We start from the raw sequence: 20,096 nt of genomic DNA, 5'->3' as shown, positions 1-20,096 counted from the left end.
ATGCAATAAATATTTATTCAATGAATGAATAAATGAACTGCCCTCTAAATATACCTAGTTCATTCCAACTTCTCTTCCCTGCCTAAAATGCCTTCCCCATTCCTCTTGACTGCCTAAATCCTATCCATTTTTCAGAAAATTTGGTGTGCATTCTTGTATAAAGCTTTTCCAAATGGCCCCTTTGTCCCCACCACTCTTTTTTTAAATATATTTTTTAGTGGTCAATGGACCTTTATTTTATTTATTGATACATGGTGCTGAGAATCAAACCCAGTGCCTCACACGCTAGGCAAGTGCTCTGCCACTGAGCCACAACCCCAGCCCTCCCACCACTCTTTTTTCAAATCTTTTTGTTGTTGTTGTAGATGGACACAATACCTTTATTTTATTTGTTTATTTTTATGTAGTGCTGAAATCGAACCCAGTGACATATGTGCTAGGCAAGCACTTTGCCACTGAGCCACAACCCAGCCCCCAGCCCTACCACTCTTAATCCAGCTCACTATATGTTTCTCTTCAAATGTTGCATAGCAACAGTGAGCACTTTTTGTGATATTAAAATCCAACTGTGTGATCAGATAAGAGCTAGTGTCTTGTGGGCAGTATGGAGCAGCCAGCTAGGAAGTGGGACAGCCCTAGACAGTTCACGCACGACAAAGAAAAGCATTCAGCTCGCAGTAGTTTGCTACTTTGCATTCACAACCTTGAAATACTATTTGAACTCATTGTTTAACTTTTCACACAGACACATTGTCTACCCAGCTAGACTCCTTTTTCTTTCTTTCTTTCTTTTTTTTTTTTTTGCCATGCAGTGAACTTATAATCATCTCTATTACCTGTGGCATGGTATCTTGTACACAGTAAGTGCTCAGTAAAGGTGAGCCAGATGAGTAGATACTCCCAAGGGGCCTCCAGTACTGACTTCAAGCAGCAGATCACTAATGGTTGCCCCAGTAATTCTTCACCTTCCATTGCTTCCCTCCCCCACCAACCTCCACTGCTAAACCAGAAGTGTATACACTACACTTCCTTCTCTGTTCAGCTCAGAAAAGACAGAAATAGTACCTGATCCAAGGCCACCCACCCACCCATCCAATTCATTCATTCAGTTCTTATTTACAGAGTATCTGCTGTTTATATAGTGTCATGCTATTGACTTTAGGGATAAATGAAGTCTAGGACATGGATTTTTTTATCCAGAAAGTAATTGAGACAAATATAACAGATGCAAAACAAAGCAGAATGTGGTTCATGACACAAAGGTCAGAGATGAACGTTCTGTGCTGAGCGGGCCTGGAATGCTTCTGCAGTAGGTGGAATTCAAGTTTTAAATGACAGGAAAGACTTGAGTGCTTGGACATATATTGCTGAATGAATGAATGAATGAACACACAAACAAATGAGTCAGAGTAGAAAGAATCAGTCTGAATATAAAGCAAGCACTGTGCATTTTGAAAACTTGTACTCCAATAAAATAGAAAATATCAAAGGCATCTACAAATTTCTAGAATCATATAACTTGCCCAAATTTATCAGGATGATATACACAATTTAAACAAATCAATTTCAAGCAATGAAATAGCAGATGCCATCAAAAGTCTACCAACCGAGAAAAGCCCAGGACCAAACGGATACATAGCCAAGTTCTACAAGACCTTTAAAGAAGAACTAATACCAATATTCTCCAATTTATTTCAAGAAATAGAAAAAGAGGCAGCACTTCCAAACTCATTCTATGAGGCCAATATCACTCTGATTCCAAAACCAGACAAAGACACATCAAAACAAACAAACAAAAAAAAAAAAAAACCCACAAACTTTAGATCAATATCTCTAATGAACATAGATGCAAAAATTCTCAATAAAATTCTGGCAAAATTAGGACTGGGGTTGTGACTCAGCAGTAGAGTGCTCACCTAGCACATTCAGGGCTCTGGGTTCGATCCTCAGCACCACATAAAAATGAAGAAATAAAATAAATAAATATATATATAAATCTGGCAAATCGAATACAAAAACATATCAAAAAGATCGTGCACCATGATCAAGTGGGATTCATCCCAGGGAAGCAAGGTTGGTTCAACATATGGAAATCAATAAATGTAATTCATCACATCAATAGACTTAAAGATAAGAATCATGTGACAATCTCAATAGACTAAGAGAAAGCATTTGACAAAATTCAGCACCACTTTATGTTCAAAACACTAGAAAAACTAGGGATAACAGGAACATATCTCAACATCATAAAGGCAATCTATGCTAAGCCCCAGACCAACATCATTCTAAATGGAGAAAAATTGAAGGCATTCCCTCTAAAAACTGGAACAAGACAGGATGCCCTCTTTCACCACTTCTGTTTAACATAGTTCTTGAAACACTGGCCAAAGCAATTACACGAAATAAATTAAAGGGATACACATAGGAAAAGAAGAACTCAAACTGGCACTGTTTGCTGATGATATAATTCTATACCTGGAAGACCCTAAAAATTCCACCAGAATATTTCTAGAACTAGTAAATGAATTCAGCAAAGTGGCAGGATATAAAATCAACACCCATAAATCAAAGGCATTTCTATATATCAGTGACAAATCCTCAGAAAGGAAAACTACCCCATTTCAATAGCCTCAAAAATAAATAAATAAATAAAATACTTGGGAATCAACTTAACAAAGGAAATGAAAGATCTATATAATGAAAATTACAGAACCTTAAAGAAAGAAATCAAAGAAGACCTTAGAAGATGGAAAAATCTACCTTGCTCTTGGATAGGCAGGATTAATATTATCAAAATGACCATACTTCCAAAAGCAATATACAGATTTAATGCAGTTCCAATCAAAATCCTAATGGCATTCCTCATAGAAATAAAAAAAGCAGTCATGAAATTTGTCTGGAAAAATAAGAGACCCAGAATAGCTAAAGCAATCCTTAGCAGGAAGAGTGAAGCAGGTGGCATCACTATACCAGAACTTAAACTATACTACAGAGCAATAGCAACAAAAACAGCATGGTACTGGCACCAAAACAGACTGGTAGATCAATGGTACAGAATAGAGGACACAGAGACTAACCCACAAAACTACAATTAGCATACATTAGACAAAGGTGCCAAGAACATGCATTGGAGAAAAGATAGCCTCTTCAACAAATGGTGCTGGGAAAACTGGAAATCCATATACAACAAAATGAAATTAAACCTCTATCTCTCACCATGCACAATACTCAACTCAAAATGGATAAAGGACTTAGGAATACAACCAGAGACCCTGTGTCTAATAGAAGAAAAAGTAGGCCCTAATCTCCATCATGTGGGATTAAGCCCCAACTTCCTTAATAAGACTCCTATAGCACAAGAATTAAAATCAAGAATCAATAAATAGGATGGACTCAAACTAAAAAGTTTTTTCTCAGCAAAAGAAACAATCTGTGAGGTGAATAGAGAGCCTACATCTTCAGAGCAAATCTTTACCCCTCACACATCAGATAGAGCACTAAACACACACAAAATAAAAACAAAAACAAATAACCCAATCAATAAATGGGCCAAGGAATTGAAGAGACACTTCTCAGAAGATGATGTACAATTAATTAACAAATACATGAAAAAAATTTTCATCATCACTATCAATTAGAGAAATGCAAATCAAAACCACTCTAAGATATCATCACACTCCAGTCAGAATGGCAGCTATTATGAATACAAACAACAATAAGTGTTGGCGAGGATGTGGGGAAAAGGCACACTCATACATTGCTGGTGGGACTGCAAATTGGTGCATCCAATATGGAAAGCAATATGGAGATTCCTTGGAAAATTGAGAATGGAACCACCATTTGACCCAGCTATCCCTCTTCTCTGTCTATACTCAAAGGACTTTAAAATAGCATACTACAGGGACACAGTCATATCAATGTTTATAGCAGTACAATTCACAATAGCTAAACTGTGGAACCAACCTAGATGTCCTTCAATAGATGAATGGATAAAAAAAAATGTGGCATATATACACAATGGAATATTACTCAGCAATAAAAGAGAATAAAATCATGGCATTTGCAGGTAAATGGATGGAGTTAGAGAAGATAATGCTAAGAAAAGTTAGCCAATCCTGAAAAACCAAATACCGAATGTTTTCTTTGATATAAGGAGGCTGGTTCATAGTGGGATAGGGAGTAGGAGCGTGGGAGGAATAGACTATCTCTAGAAAGGTCAGAGGGGTTGGAGGGGAGGGGAGGGTACCTGGGGTTAGAAATGATGGTGGAATGTGATGATCATTAGTATCCAAAGTACAGGTATAAAGACACGAATTGGTGTGAATATACTGTGTATACAACTAGAGATATGAAAAATTGTGCTCTATATATGTAATAAGAATTGTAATTCATTCTGCTATCATATATAAATAAAAATATATATAAAAAGTAATCTAAAAAAAAGTGAACACTATGCATTTTAAGAAATCCCCCTAATTACTTCATGACGCACCTTTAAGATTACTGGGATATCCTGTTGGACTCTCACCCAGTGAATTCTCTTTAGAGGCAAAGAAATGTCGAGGGCCAGGCTTATCCTTTGGGATAGCTGGCTCTGTCCACAGAGGGGCCAGAGACTGATCTTTGCCCCATTGTACACACCCTTAATGACTTCTCTGCCATTCAAATTTATTCAAGTCAAATATTTTTCTGTGGGTTCTTCATTCATGGCTAACCTCAGAATGCACTCTAAATTTCTAAAACTATTTACGTTTTCTTAATCAGTAATGCCAACTGTGAAATAAACAGGGCTAGTATTATTACTGTTATTTTGATAGGTGAGAAAATTGACATGAAGAGTTCATGACTCATCCATATTCATAAAAATAGTGACAGAACCTTCCTGATCCCCTAATCTCCATTTAGAGAGGTCTTTTTCCAGCATAAATAGGGAAATGAGGTCAAATCTGTATTTTTTAGTAGCTCTCTTTCAAATTATTGACATTTCAACCGGATGTAATTGAGTGTCTATATTTGGGTGTGGTCAAGGGATCCATTTAGCAGGGTTTTGGTTTTGGTTTTGGTACTAGGGGTTGAACCCAGAGGCACTATATCTCCAGCCCTTTTTATTTATTATTTTGAGACAGAGAGACTCGATGAGTTTCTAAGGCTAGCCTCAAACTTGCAGTCCTCCTGTGTCAGCCTCCCCAGTTGCTGGATTACAGGCCTGCAACACTGCATCCAGTTTCCATTCGCAGTTCTGACAAGGAGCTCCTTTCTGAATATCCCGTATCTGCACACATTGCTACATTTGCCTCTCATATCACACTGTCCTCCCTCCTCTTTCTTCAGTCTAATCACCCTCACCTCCTCTTTACAAAAATAAAATAGCAAAGGGGGAGAGGAAACCCATAAGTGTGTCATGTCAGCCAAATACCTTAGCACCTGAGATGCCTCTGGCTGGGAATGAGGAATGGGTCTCTTGCTGCTGTTTATGGGAACCTGGGGTAGAAAACTGTGGCAGGCACTCAGAGGCTTGTTCTCCTGACCTCCAGCTTCTATCTCCCACTGATGTAGCAATTTCTTTTCTAGAACGTACAATATGCACTTCCTGTACCACATACTTTAGTCTGTGATCTTTTCTTAAACATTCATTTATCAAACATATCCTGAGTCCTCAGTCAGTTCTGCCTGCACCCAGGCCACACTCAAGAAGGAACACTCTTCCCTGTGGCCCTTCACTGAGCAGTCTCCCCTGAGCCCATGTTCTGCCGTACTGCAAACCTGGAACTTCCCAGATTCCTCCTCTCCCTCCCTCAGAGCCCACACCCGCGCCGATTAGCCATCAGACCTAGTTCTTGAAAGTTCTCAGATTTGGCCTGGTCTTTCCCCTCCTCTGCCTACACACATGCAACAGGCTTCTGCCTGCTGATCTGTTCTTCTTCTGGTTCATTCTCCACCCATCAGAGCAAAGCACACCACTGCCCACTCCCTGCATTCCAGAGCCCCCTGTCCTCAGGAGGGCGTCTCGCTGCCTGAGCCTCATTCACCCCTTTCACCATGCAGTTAATACAAAAAAATATTCAGGTAATTGACATCCTTTTTTCCATAATAAGCCTTTGAAACCTGGTGTATATTTTATATTTCCAGCACCTCTCAAATTGGACTAGCCATGTTTCAAGTGTCTAAGCTGCATGTCGCTCGCAGCCACCATTCTGGAAAGCACAGCTATCACTTCTTTGTGCTCTCTCATTCCTCTGGCCTCTGCACAAGCCTACAAGACCCCAGCTCAGTCAGTAAGCTGCCTGTCCTTCAAGATTCAGCTAAGCTTCACCTCCTCTAGGAAGCCTTCTCCGACTCTCTTATCTGCTCCTGCAGCATGGAATCCCTTGGCACTGACCTACATCATTACACATGACACTAACTGTTGGTTTTACTTCTCTGTCTTCCACACTGAGGAGGATTCACTGTGTAGCTGATGAGGCTTAAACTTCAGGGTCTCTCTCGCCCCTACACATACATCTTTCAAGACTTATACCTAGTTTTGTAGCAATGACTTTATATCCTTTTTCTTGACAAGTATCAAGTCCCACAAAGAACCTGTATCACCTCCGGTTCCTCCATTAGGCTGAGCTCCCTGAGACCTGGGAATATGACTGATTTCTATCACCATATCCCAGATCTGACACAGGCTCACACAAAGGTATTTAAGATGAATGAATGTTGGGGTTCTTGAGGGCTTAGTCCTGGGCTATTTCTTTCATCTTTCAGAGAAGGATGGGTCACCCTTATTTGTGTGTGTGTTGTTTTCTATTTTATTTTTTATTTATTTGGTTTGGACAGCCTTGATTTCAATTACCATGCATTTGTTGGTGATTCACAGATTTTTACTTCCAGCCCAGACCTTGTTCCTGAGCTCCAAACTTATTCATATAACTAACTGCCTCCCGGACAATATTTACTTGGAGGTGAGGGGTAGATGCCCAAACTCACCATTTCATACTGGGAGCTCCTGAGTTTCTCCCTAAAACTATCCTTTCTCAAGTCATCTGTTTCAACCGCACGAGCTGAAAAGCTCAGCATCATCTTTGACTTCTCCCACTCTCTCACCCTCCACATTCACTTCATCACCAAGTCCAGATGACTCTGTCTTCAAAACATCTCTTAAAGATATGTGTGTGTGCATGGGGGGTGGGGCGCATGGTAGTAATAGTAGTCATCATCCCCCCACTTACTCAGTTTTGCTTTCCTCGGTTTCAATTACTTGTGTTCAACTATGGTCTAAAGATATTAAATAGAAAATTCTAGGTATAGACAATTTATAAGTTTTAAAGTGCACATTGCTCTGAATAGTGTTATGAAATCTCACCCTGTCCTATCCTGCCTGGGACATGAATCATGCTTTGTTCAGTGTATCCATACTGTATATAGTTAGTCATTTAGTAGTCCTCTTGGTTATCAGACTGACTATCTTGGTATATCACAGTGCTTGTGTGCCAGTGTTTTGTTATTTAATAATGGTCCCAAAGTACAAGAGTATTAATGCTTAATATTCAAAAATTTGCCAATGAGAAGTTATCAAGTAAATGCTATACATATAGTTTGATATTATTCCCAGATTCAGCCATTCACTGGGGATCTGGCAATGTGTCTCCCACAAATAATTGGAGACTACTTAGTCAATATATACTGCTGGATGCTCATAATAGCTGCTTTTTCCCCCCAGTGCTGGAGATTGAACCCAGTGCCTCATACATGCTAGACAAGTGCTTTATCACTGAGCAACACCAGCCCCGTAACAGCCTTTTAACTGAACTCCCTGCTTCCACTTTCACATACCTACAATTCAATTTCTACCCAGCAATTACAGAGGGACCTTTTAAACAGTACTGTCATTATATCATTCCCCTATTGAGCTTCAAATAAAATTCAAACTCGATATATGATTGCCAGCTCCCATCCTCCTCTCCAGAGGTATCCTGTACCATTCTCCCTGTACTCACTAACCTTCATTCATGCCAAATTCCTTCCAGCTCTGAGCCTTTGCAAATGCTATTTCTTCTTCCAGAAATCCTTGCCCAGTTTTCTTCTCATTCTGAAAATCTCTATTTATACCTCTCCTCACACCCCAAAAGGCCTCCCCCTATAAAGACAGTGACTGTACAGTCATTTTCCATCACATGCACTGTTTATTTCTGTCATACTCTGAAATTATCTTCTTAACTTCTTTTACTTATTTATCATCTATATGCCCACTCCCCCACACTAAAAAAATATTTGTTGGTTTTATTTCCAATCAATTCAGGGAGCAGAGCATTGAGAAATCATGCTGTTCTTTGTAGAACACCACAAATATCTAATTTTATATGAAATATCACCATATGCACAGGGAGAAAATATTACTGTGTTGTATGAATGCATGTAAACTCTCAACGATGGACATATAAATATCCATGAAAATAGCAAACTGTTGGACTAGGCATGATCAGATGTTTGAGTTTTGCTGTTCATTAGTTTTTTGGGCATTTCTTTTGTCATCTATTAGCACTCACTATCAGGTTAACACTGAAAGTATATAATCTTAAAATTGAGAATTCTGCTGGGCAAGATGGCACACACCTGTAACACCAGGAGCTAAGGAGGCTGAGGCAGGAGGATCACATGTTAAAAGCCAGCCTCACCAGTCAGAATGGCAATTATCAAGAATACAAGTAACAATAAATGTTGGTGAGGATGTGGGGGAAAAGGCACTCTCATGCATTGCTGGTGATACTGCAAATTGGTGCAACCACTCTGGAAAGCAGTATGGAGATTCCTCAGAAAACTTGGAATGGAACCACCACTTGACCCAGTTATCCCACTCTTCAGCATATAACCAAAGGACTTAAGATCAGCATACTATAGTGATATGGCCACATCAATGTCATAGCAGTTCAATTCTCAATGGCTAAGCTATGGAGCCAACCTAGGTGCCCTCCAACAAATGAAGGGATAGAAAAAATGTGGAATATTGTGTATATATACCACATTTTTTCTATCCATTCATTCTATCTATTGTGTATATATACCAATGGAATATTGTGTGTATGTATCATTCAGCCATAAAGAAGAATAAAATTATGGCATTTGCCAGTAAATAGATGGAATTGGATACTATCATGATAAGTGAAATAAGCCAGTCCCAAAAGATCAAAGGCTGAATGTTCTCTTTGATATGCAAATGCTAACACATAACAGGGCAGGGGGAGCGGGTTAGAAGTTTTTGGGATTAGACTAATGAGGGGAAGGGAGGGGGAATGGGAATAGGAAACACAGTAGAATGAGTTGGACATAACTTTCCTATACGAATATATGACCAGTGTAACTCCACATCACAACTTGTACAACAACAAGAATGGGAAGTTATACTCCATGTATGTATAATATGTCAAAATATACTCTACTGTCATGTAGAACTAAAAAGATATTTTTAAATTTTTTTTTAAGTCTAGAAGGCAAGATTAACATGTTACTAAGGTGATAAAATTATAAATGGTTTTATTTTCTTCCTTACACATTTCCAATTTTTCTGGATTCCAAATTTTCAAATTTTATGCAATAGTTATCTGTAAAATAAAAGATTTAAAAGATGACGTTTAAAAAAAAAAGTCACCTCAGCAACTTAGCAAGGTCCTAAGCAACTTAGCAAGACCCTGTCTCAAAATGAAATATAAAAAGGGCTGGGGATGTGGCTCAGTGACTAAGTACCCCTGGGTTCAATCCTTGGTACCAAAAGAGAGAGAGAGAGAGAGAATTCTTCTGTGGGTATAGAGGCACTAGAGGTACCTCTAGTCCCAGCTACTTGGGAGGCAGAAGTGGGAGAATCGCTTGAGCCCAGGAGTTAAAGACCCACCAACATAGCAAGTCCGCATCTCAAAAAATAAAATAATTCTACTCTTACCATCTTCTCCTGACAATTCCAATTGTCAGGAAACTGACTACTATTCAAGGAATTGAAGGAGGGAACCCCTTAGCCCAGGCTAGATGGGCTCCTTGGTAGCACAGGGGATTCCCGGAGACTAGATGGGCGGGGCTCTCCAAGGCCCTTAGGCCCCTGATGGCTGCTTCCAGTCAGAGCCTCCTTATTTCCACTGCAGGAGCTGGCTGTGCTGCTACTGGTAGGAGTGCTTGGGACAGATGTGAACCCCACAAGATGGGAGAATCATCATTACAGAGGCACTGACTTGATTTGTCTTCTTGGGATATTATTGACTTTTTTTTTAATATTTATTTTTTAGTTGGACACAATATCTTTATTTATTTATGTGCTAGGTGAGTGCTCTACCACTGAGCCACAACCCCAGCCCTTGTTGACCTATTTTAAAATAAATAAATAAATACTGCCAGGAAGAGAATAGCCCTCAGGGCATTCAAGAATGGCAGACTTTCCCTAGAGTTCCACATTTTGAGGTATTCTTGAGGGCAGAAGGTGAATATGGGATTTCCAAAAGGACCCAAACAAGGCCCATTTCCTGACTTGAATCCCTTTTTAAAACTTTTTTAAATATTTATTTTTTAGTTATAGGTAGACACAATATCTTTATTTCATTTTTATGTGGTGCTGAGGTTTGAACCCAGTACCTTTTGTGTACTGGGCAAGCACTCTACCATTGAGCCATAATCCCAGCCCCTGGCTTGAATCCCTTTTTTGCTATGGGACTACCTTCCTTCAGATGGCTTGCCCTTCCTAACTAATCTCCTGACTCCACGTGTAAAGAAGAACCCATCGTCCTTCAAATACCAGTAAGGCTTTCAGTTAGTCTGGCACCTCACTTTGTTGTCTTCTGACTTTCTATGACTCTGCCTGTGCACAGTCAAGGCAGATTTATCATTTTGGGCAAGAACAAATACATCAAGAGCTTCAAAACAGGAATAAAGCTTTAAAGAGAGCTATGTTGATAAGTATACTAACACTGACCATTTCCTTATTGGGGTCACAGAAAGCATCCTCCAACCAATTTAAGAGTGATGTCTGAAATATTCTTAGCACTGAATTTTTTTTCAGACATTGTCGAAGGAAAAACTCTAAAATACTACATATCTATGATCAATACTAAAACATTTGTTTATTTCTGGAAATATTCATATGTAGGAAAAAAAGAAAGAAGGAAAAAAGAAAATCTTTATTCTGATTCTGGATACTCAGGGCAGAACAAAAAGTAAGGTAAAAGGTCCTCCAGCTCAGAAACTCAACAGGTAAGTCTATTGGGTGAATATTCAGTGAGAAAATAAATCATCTGGGCTGGGGTTGTGGCTCAGTGGTAGAGCACTTGCCTAGCATGCATAAGGCACTGGGTTCGATCCCCAAAACCACATAAAAATAAGTAAAGGTATCCATCTCAACTAAAAAAAATATTTTAAGAAAATAAATCATACTCTGCTGATTGTATGTCTCCAAGTTGTCCAGGTGGGAAAATATCTGCAAGTGGGATATCTGCTCTTACTCTTAGAAAACACCATGTGGCCATTCCCAGTTGTTTATGGTCGATAGCTGCTATGCTGCAGGGATGTAGTTGTAACAAAGACTGTATGGCCTGCAAAGCCTAATGTATTTATTGTCTAGTCCTTTACAGAAAAAGTTTACCAACCCATGCATGAGTTCATCCTGCTCAGTGTACAGATGAGCCTGTTTGAAAAGCAAGCACTTTGCACAAGGGTCCCTCCATCACATTTAATTTTCTCTCTGTTTGTCCCTTCTATTGAAAGATTCAATCTTTTTGTTTCTCACATTGCTTTTCACTTAGGTGTTTACTAAATGGTGTGTTGAGTTGCATTGACCTGCCCAGGGTGTCAGGGACAGTTAGCAGTGGTGCCTGGCTTAAAATCCAGACACACTGATTCATGATCAGAGGTAAGATTATCAACTAATTGAGTAACTTTGACTTTGTTATTTATACTCTTTGAGCCTCTGTCTCTTCATTCACAAAATAGGTAGAACAATCTAATCTTGTAGTGTTTAATGAGAAATTGTTGAGCTACTGAATGTGTAGAATAGGTCCTCTACAAGCATGGACTCCTTCCTCAACTCCTTTCTCTCACTAATTACAATTCCTGGACTGATAGGTTTCTGAAGAAACCAAACCAAATATTTATGGACTTTGCAAGGAACCCTTTGGAAGATACAAAGCTCAATTCCCCATTAGGGACAATGATGAACTTGATGTTGTGGTCATCTCCTTTATACTTCACCCCAGGCTGACAGCAGAGGAAAGTGGAGGCCAGGTATCTTTTCTGTCTCTGTTTCTCTCCAAAGAGGAGTTGGCTTATGCTGCCCTCCATTCTGTCCCTTGCTTAGACTTCACAAATTGCTAGGATTATGATTCTGCTTACCAATCCCTGCTGCTTGGCTCTCAACCACTCTGCCTTCTCTATTTTTCTCTGACCTCCTCAACATTGGAGCCATGTCTGATTGAAGAAGCGCCGTTTCCTTGGCCCCTGGCTTTCTCCAGGTGATGCCTGAAGAAGAGACCCCTTAGTCAGGGTGAGGAATGAACCAGTAAATAAGTGTGAGAAAGTGAACAAGGTATGTTCATTTCCATACTTAAAATTTCACAGTTAAGGTAAAACACTTTACAGGGGTGGGTACTTAAGTTGAAATGAATATTCTCACGGTTTACTAGATCAAACATTGGCTTTTCATAGAGTTGCTTCATGAATTCAAAACAGAATAGCTTGCCCTCAGATTGCCAGTGAAGTCCAGTATAATTTATTTCCCTCTCACCAGTGAAACACAGCCAACGATACAAGCAAGGGTGGTTCTCTCTCCCTCTCTAGCTACAAGAAACCCCAGGGTGAAACTCTAAATCCACATGTATTTTAAAAACTTTTTTTTTCAGTACTGGGGATCAAACCCTGGTGTGCTCTACCACTAAACTACATCCCCGACCCTTTTAATTTTTAGTTTCAATTTTGAGATGAGATATCACTAAATTGCCTGGATCAGGCTCCTCCTGCCTGGACCAGGATCCTCTTGCCTCAGCCTCCTGAAAAGCTGAGGTTACAGGCATGCACCACCATACCCAGCTTAAAAACATTTTTAAATAGCTTGAGTTATTTTGAACTAATTTTTCTTTCTTTCTGTTTTTTTTTTAAACTCAGGGGTGCTTAACCACTGAGCCACATCCCCAATCCTTTTTAAAATATTTTATTTAAAGACAGGGTCTTGGGGCTGGAGTTGTGGCTCAGTGGTGGAGCGCTCACCTAGCACGTGCAAGGCCCTGGGTTTGATCCTCAGCACCACATAAAAATAAATAAATAAAATAAAGGGATTGTGTCCAACTACAACTAAACAATTAAAAATAAATAAATAAAGACAGGGTCTTACCAAGTTGCTAAATGACTCACTAAATTGCTGAGGCTGGCTTTGAACTTGTGATCCTCCTGCCTAAGCCTCCCCAGTCTCTGGGATTACAGGCATGCACCACTATGCCTGGCATTTTGAACTAATTTTAACGGTAACTCCTGCCTATGGATTTTTAATTTTAAATACACAGCAGTTTATTTTCAAGTATAGTCTGTAATTCAACTTGCTTTTAAAAAAAATAGTGCTGTCAATTAAAAATCACACTGGATCTGTTTCAGCAAATAGATATGAACAGAATTAGTATGCTGCTTACTGGTTGACAAAGAGCTGCTGCTAAAGCTCTTGAACTCTCTTTAGTAGGTTATAAATTCTCTTTTGGAGTCATGATTATGTTTCATTTGCTTAGCAAACTTTGCTTTGATGGTCTAGCTCTGATGAAATAGAAGATTCAGAATTCATAGACTTTAAATAAAAGCAGAATTACCTCAAAGTCCCAAGAGGCAAGCCAGAGGTGTTTGGAGCACTGCTGTGTGATGCACACCAAGGCTTCTCTGAGAGGAGAGACCATGGCTTCATGACCAGCGCTCAGCAAGGCCTGCCCTGGGAACTTCATTAGGAGGGAGGCTCCTGCTTCTTCATTTTAAATGACCTAACAGGCTTTTTTTTTTTTTTTTTTTTTTAGTCTATGGCTTCCTGGAGCACTCATCTCTTAAAAAATAGTGCTGAGTGGGTTGTTAGGAGGCTGAATTCTGACTCCAATTCTGACATTTCTTCTTTCTGGACCATCCACAAATGAGGCAAAAGGAACTCAGCTGATCAGATCAGACAATGCTTATGCTGGGTCCTGCCAGAACTTAACCCACTTGGACACAGACATTATTGTGGAATATTAGAGTTGAACAGAAACTTTTAATGATCAGTTGGACTCTGTCATTTCCCTTAGAGAGGGAACGAGACCTGTCCAAGGATCACATAGTTAACTAGAGGTAAGATCAAATTAGAGCCAGGTGTTCTAGCTCTCTGTTCAGTCTCTCACCAGAACACGTTTTTTTCAAAAATTCTAAATTTTAATCTCCCTTGCCTAGGGTACTCCCAGACTTGTTTCTGAGTTTGGTCTCCATCCTGTCTACTCATTGAAACTGTTCTGGATTAAGTAGCCACATCCTTGTATTATTTGCACGCAAGGAACAAGAAAGTAGTGGGGTCTCTGTTATCTGGGGTACTCTTACTTTAATATATCAAAGAACAAAAAGCTTTGGGCTAAGTTTTCAGAGATCCCTTCTCCAATTTAATCTAATTATCCAGATATTGAATCATCCAATGAATTTAGCAGGAAAAAACCCCTCAAAGGGACAAAGAAGTTCTTCGAAAGGAACTTCTGGGCCAGGAAGATCCAGGATTGGTGTTCCTGGTGTCTGGTCTCCATTACACACAGAGTCAAAGCTCTACCCCCAGAGTTGGCTTGTCAATGGATGAGTGGGGCTCCATTCTCTTCCAGATTGAACAAAACAAAACAAACAAGAACCCTTCCCCTCTCCAATCCTCCCACCCGCCCCCCACAGTCTAGAATGTTAATTAACAGGATTTAGTGAAAGTGAGGGTGCTACATAAACCCTGAACATCATGCACATGGAAGAGATTAGCATGTTCCCTGCTGGTATCTCCTTGAACATTCTCCAAAGCCCAACTCAAATGTCATTTCCAAAGACCTAGTCAGATCAACTCGGATTCAAATGCCTGTTTACTGTGTGATCTTGAACAAACAATTTAACTTCTTTAGGCCTCAATTTCATCTCCTACAAACAAGGTTCATAATAATAAGAACTTTATAGAATGATTAGGAATTGAGTCAAGGTCATATTTGCAAAGGCCCCAGCATATTGCCTGACGCATCATAATTACTCTGTAAATGTTGAATAAACAGCAAGGCAACCAGAATCTCCCATGACTTCGGGTCCAACCCAGCTCCTTCCACTCTTCAGTCTCTGGTTTCCCCCTCCCCTTCCCCTCCAAATCAGTTAGAGACGCCCAACCAGACTTCCTTACCTTGCTGCGATTCCCTAGAGTCATGACCTTGGCCACTGGTCTTTTTCTGAGCTGCTCTTTCACAAAGACCTCTATGTGCTTGTTCCACTTCATAGTGAACACGTAGAGGGCATAGGCTAGCAGCAGCAGCAGACTTTCCCACCAGGCGATGAGGCTGTCCAGGAAGAAGAGGATGAGCATTGACAAGTCGAGGATATAAAAGGAGATATCCCGGAACAATGGCCACCAGGTGAGGTGGAGGACCTCCCGGGAGAAGAGAGAGCAGGTGCCAATGACAAAGAGGATGTTGAACACAGCAGAGCCCACAATGGTACCAATACCCACGTTGCTGTGGGATATGAAGACGCCAATGAGGGAGGTAAAGAGCTCAGGGGCAGAGCCTCCAGCAGCCATGAAAGTAGCACCTGCCACATCCTCAGAGATCTGCAGCTTCTCTGTGATGATACTCAGGGCTGGGACAAAAAACTCATCACACACGATGGCCAAGGCCACAAACAGGTACAACATGCCAAAGATATGCAGGATCACCCAGCCCTGCTGCCGTTCCTCCACGCTGAACAGGTCCCGGGGGTACTCTCCCTGGGGATGGTCTGGCCAACTGGGAAGCATTGCTGAGGGACTGGGACTGGGCACCTCTGGGAAGAGGGAGGTTGTCAGGCTTGGGGATGGGCTGGTGGGCATGGCTGGGGCTGGTTCTACAACCACACAGTGACGGATCTGGACAGTGGGATTTGCCCTGACTTGGGGGGTTACAGAGGTCCTGGGTGCTGTGGAAGGTTTCTTTGCCAGCTCCTGGTTGGTGGCTGAGGCTGTCCTGATGGAGGGTGCACTGGTTCTGGGCAAGGGATTCCTAACACTCCGGATAGCAGTAGAGGCTTCATTTTTCGCTGGGCTGCCACCCATCGCGGTACTTCTTGTCACTTGCCTCTCAGACACAGCTGAAGTGTGCTCCAGGTCTGCTCCCTGAAGAGTTGTCTGGTTGTTCTTCCCCACTAACCTCCAGGGATTGGATGAGCTGTTATTTCCCACTCTTTTGGAGCTAGTCATGGTGTTCTTTTCTGCTATTCTCCTTGGAGATGTCAAGATGTTTGTTTCTATCTCGGTCAGGAAAGGTGGGGTGTTTTTAATTATTCTCTTAAGGGTAGCTGAGGAGGTTTCTTCCAGTATCCTCTTGGGAGAGCTGGTCTCCAATATTTCATAAGTTGCCATGGTTTCACTATCTTTCACTTTTGTCCTGGGGATGATCGCATGGCGTGTTTCCATTTTCATGAGTGTGGATGGTGCATTAGTGTCTATAGTTTCCCCAGGAGGGGTTGGGGTAATCTTCACCTTACCTCTGGCTTGAATTCGGTTGTAGCTCTTCATTTCTCCCCTGGATGATGGGCTATAATGTTTTATTGTTTGTCTGCTTGAAATTGGGGTGTAGTGATTCAGTACTCTACTTGGTGTGGTTGGGGTATTTTCCTTCATTCTTTCTGTATCTGCTGCTGTTGGGCTATGATTATTCTTTGGTGTTGGTGGAGTGATCTTGGCAATTCTTCTGGGTGTTCTGGGCGTGTTCTCCATTGTCATTCTAAGTGTTGCTTGATTCCTGCCCAAGGTGGCTTGGGGTGCCAGCATCTCAGCCTCCATTTCAGAGCTAGCTTTGGGAGGGTCAGTGCTCACTATCGTCATCACATCATTGGGGAGGTCACGGCTGGCCAGTTTTATAGGCTGTTGGGAAGAGACTTCTGCCCACAGTGAGGGGAGGCCCCAGGGTCTCCTCAGGTATTGGTAGGTAGAACCCATGATCAACAATCCCAATAGGAACAGGAGGCGACTCCAATGAAGCCGCCTTGGCCAGAGTAACCGCTTCTCCTGCACCCCCATCTTGATCAATTTCCCCATGATGGCCAGTTATGTCTGTTACAGAAAGCCTCTCATTCTGTCCATGGAGAGACTGCAGCTGCTCCAAAGTTCAGGTTAGTAATCAGGGAAGATTTCTCCATGAAGTCCAGCCTTGGGGTATCCACAAACCTGAGGAGGGAAAAGAAGTTATTTGCTCCTAAAAGGAGATCTGGGATCCAAAACTCCCTCAGCTGGAAAAGAGTGATGACGGGAACCCCAGGGACACAGAAATACTATACAGGGGGCTTTGTGGTTGGGGGCATTTATTTCTATTGGAGTAAACTAGCTATGCCCCTTACTCCAGGAGACAATGCCTGCTTTTAGGAAAAAGAGTAAAAGGGGTCCTCTTGCTGTGTAGGCATGCTGGCAGCTGAGGTCCCTCAGGTGGGTGCATGCTCCTACCTCAATCTTCCCTGGCTCCTCCCTGTGTTCCTACAAAAAGTCTGCCAGCACTCCTCAGGTTCAAACTCAAGTTGTTGAGAGCTCAGTCATACAGAAGGTGTTCGGGCCAACAGATTTCACCTTATAAAAGGCAGGAAGGCAGTGGGGAGACATGATTTTAAACCGTAGACATTAATGGGCAGCAGTAGAGGACACTGTCAGGGATATTAACACTTCATGTGTTTTGTTTTGCTTTGCTTTGTTGGACTCTCTTAAAATGATTCCACTGTATGTTCCAGAGAGGACAAAGCTTAAAAGTTAATGTCATGGAGCTTCCCAAGCAAAGTGTTGTAGAGGAAGGAACATGGAAATTGGAGCAAAGGCTGGATTCTCAGCTCTGCTGCTTACTAGCTGTGTCATCCTGAACAGGCGGAACAGTCCCTCATCTTTGAATGGGTATGCTAACCTATATTAACCTCTGGAAGGACATTTGGGGAAGGGAAACTGAGGATCAGAGGAAAACTTACTTTTCACTCTGAACCCTATTAGTTTGAACTTTTTGTTATGCACATAGTATTATATTTTTATATAATATTTTATATAATACAATTATTTTACATTTAAATTTAAATGTAATAATGATGGTATGTGAAAGGCCAAGTTTCGTCGTCGGAGATTAAAATGCACACACACAGATAGCAGTGACAAAGATGAAGCACTTTACTGCAAGCTGGTGCTAGTTTATATAGAAAGTGAGAGTCAGTTACTTTAAACCAGGAAGCTCCCTGGGCCAATCATAGTAAAGGTCAGGTCATCACCTATGGTGCACCCTGCATAAGATTCATGGGGGGCACGAACTGTCCATGTATACGGAAGACGGGAGGGCCAATTAGAAGGTTTTCAAAACAACTTGTTATCCGCCCACTGGCAACTTGCCTGTTGCCATGTTGCATTAGGGGCTCCTTATCTGAAAGGCCCGAGGAGTTCTAGCTGCCCAATGGCAATTTGCCCACCGCCATGTTTGAAAGGCCCGGGGAGTTCTCAGGGAGACTCCCAACAGTATGTGAATGGCAATGGTATTTATGTCACAAGAATTCTGAAAGACTGATTACACATAAGGTCTGTGAAAAGCATTGGATAGAATCAAATGCTACATAAGGTTAGTTTTAAACAAGAATGCAGGAAGGAAGAACACAAAACATTTCAAAGAATACTCATTTTATAAAGGGCATTGAGGCCCAGCCAAAGTAAAATTTATTAAATTTTAATCAATGTCCATAGTTGCTACAAAATTAACTATAAATGACTGGTTTTCCATGTGGTAATAAGGTATTAGGAGCAAGCTGTCAGTTATATCAGACAGACCCACAGAATCTGTTTAATATAATTCTCCATGTGAGACATGAAGACATTGAAGTCCAGAGAGGAGATGTGATTTGTTTAATATCACACAGCCTGCAGGTAGCCAGGCAGATGAGACTCTTATATCCCCAATCTTTCTAGTACACCCTGCTAATTAGAGGTACAAATGCAATTGTCTTAAAAAGCAAAAGAAGTAGGAATAAGTGAACTTTCTTCTTTGTCCTTGATTGCTATAAGTTTCATTCCATTATCTCTCTCCAGCCATCCTGTCCCTTGCTTGAACTCAGTACTTGTAGCGAGCCCAGTGTCTCCCAGAGAAACTTCCAAGGGTCCCTCTTGCCGCAGTGTGCCTGTGTAACAGAGCTAAGCTGGCACTCTCACTGATCCCACCTACCTTTAAACCTTGACATCTGGATGTCTTCTTAGTTCTGGAAACTTGTTAGAATCCAGGGTCTCAAAGAATGGGTCTGCAGCTAGACAGCAGGAAACACCCCATTCTCCTGCCCCTAGCTCCTCTATGGAATCCTAATACAAGGCAGGGTTGGTTGAGTGTGAAGGGCATGTCAGAGGAAGAATATCCAATCATGCTAATACCTGCCTCCTCTAAGAAGCTTATGAGGGCATTTTACAAGTTCTGGGTCCCAGTGCCTCTGACCAAGCCTGAGCGGGTGGCCTTTCCAGCAGGAACACAGGTGGGCTTCTTTCTGTGGGCCGCCCAGAGTAACTGGGGGAACTTCTCAAACTTGTTTCTAAGCTATGGGAATGAGAGGTCATCCAAGGTTTCCAGGCCTCAGCAGTGGAATGATTTAAGAAGATGCAGAAGGTGCTCCGAAGAAACCAAGAGAAAGTGCATGGGGTTTAAGAAATCAGAAGACCCGTTAGCACTAGGCTCCACTTGCTACTGATATAATCAGAATGTAAGCATGGGATAATAATAATAACTTGTCCTATCTGTAGGGTGGACATGAGAATCAAAATTAAAGTTGAGGGATACTCTGCAAATTTTAAAGCATTTCACACATGAAATACATTTAATTAGGGCTGAAGGAAACTCTTGGGGAAGCAGGCTGGGAAGGAATCACCTCAAGGTACCCAAAGA

The 20,096-nt window shown here is 41.3% G+C and overlaps 1 protein-coding gene across 1 annotated transcript in view; it reads right to left on the bottom strand.

Annotated features, from left to right (window-relative positions):
- Slc24a1 (solute carrier family 24 member 1) overlaps nt 1-17,254 on the bottom strand; it is a 34,297-nt gene extending 17,043 nt beyond the window's left edge. Inside the window, exon 1 of the mRNA XM_071608407.1 lies at nt 15,368-17,254. Coding sequence (XP_071464508.1) covers nt 15,368-17,254 — 1,887 coding nt within the window. The remainder of the gene's footprint in view (nt 1-15,367) is intronic.
- Nucleotides 17,255-20,096: the final 2,842 nt, after the last annotated feature.

Source organism: Marmota flaviventris, chromosome 2, assembly GCF_047511675.1.
Source record: "Marmota flaviventris isolate mMarFla1 chromosome 2, mMarFla1.hap1, whole genome shotgun sequence".
Classification (NCBI taxonomy): domain Eukaryota; kingdom Metazoa; phylum Chordata; class Mammalia; order Rodentia; family Sciuridae; genus Marmota; species Marmota flaviventris.
Note: the sequence above shows the minus strand (reverse complement) of the source record. Positions and strands in the feature narration are given on the sequence as shown.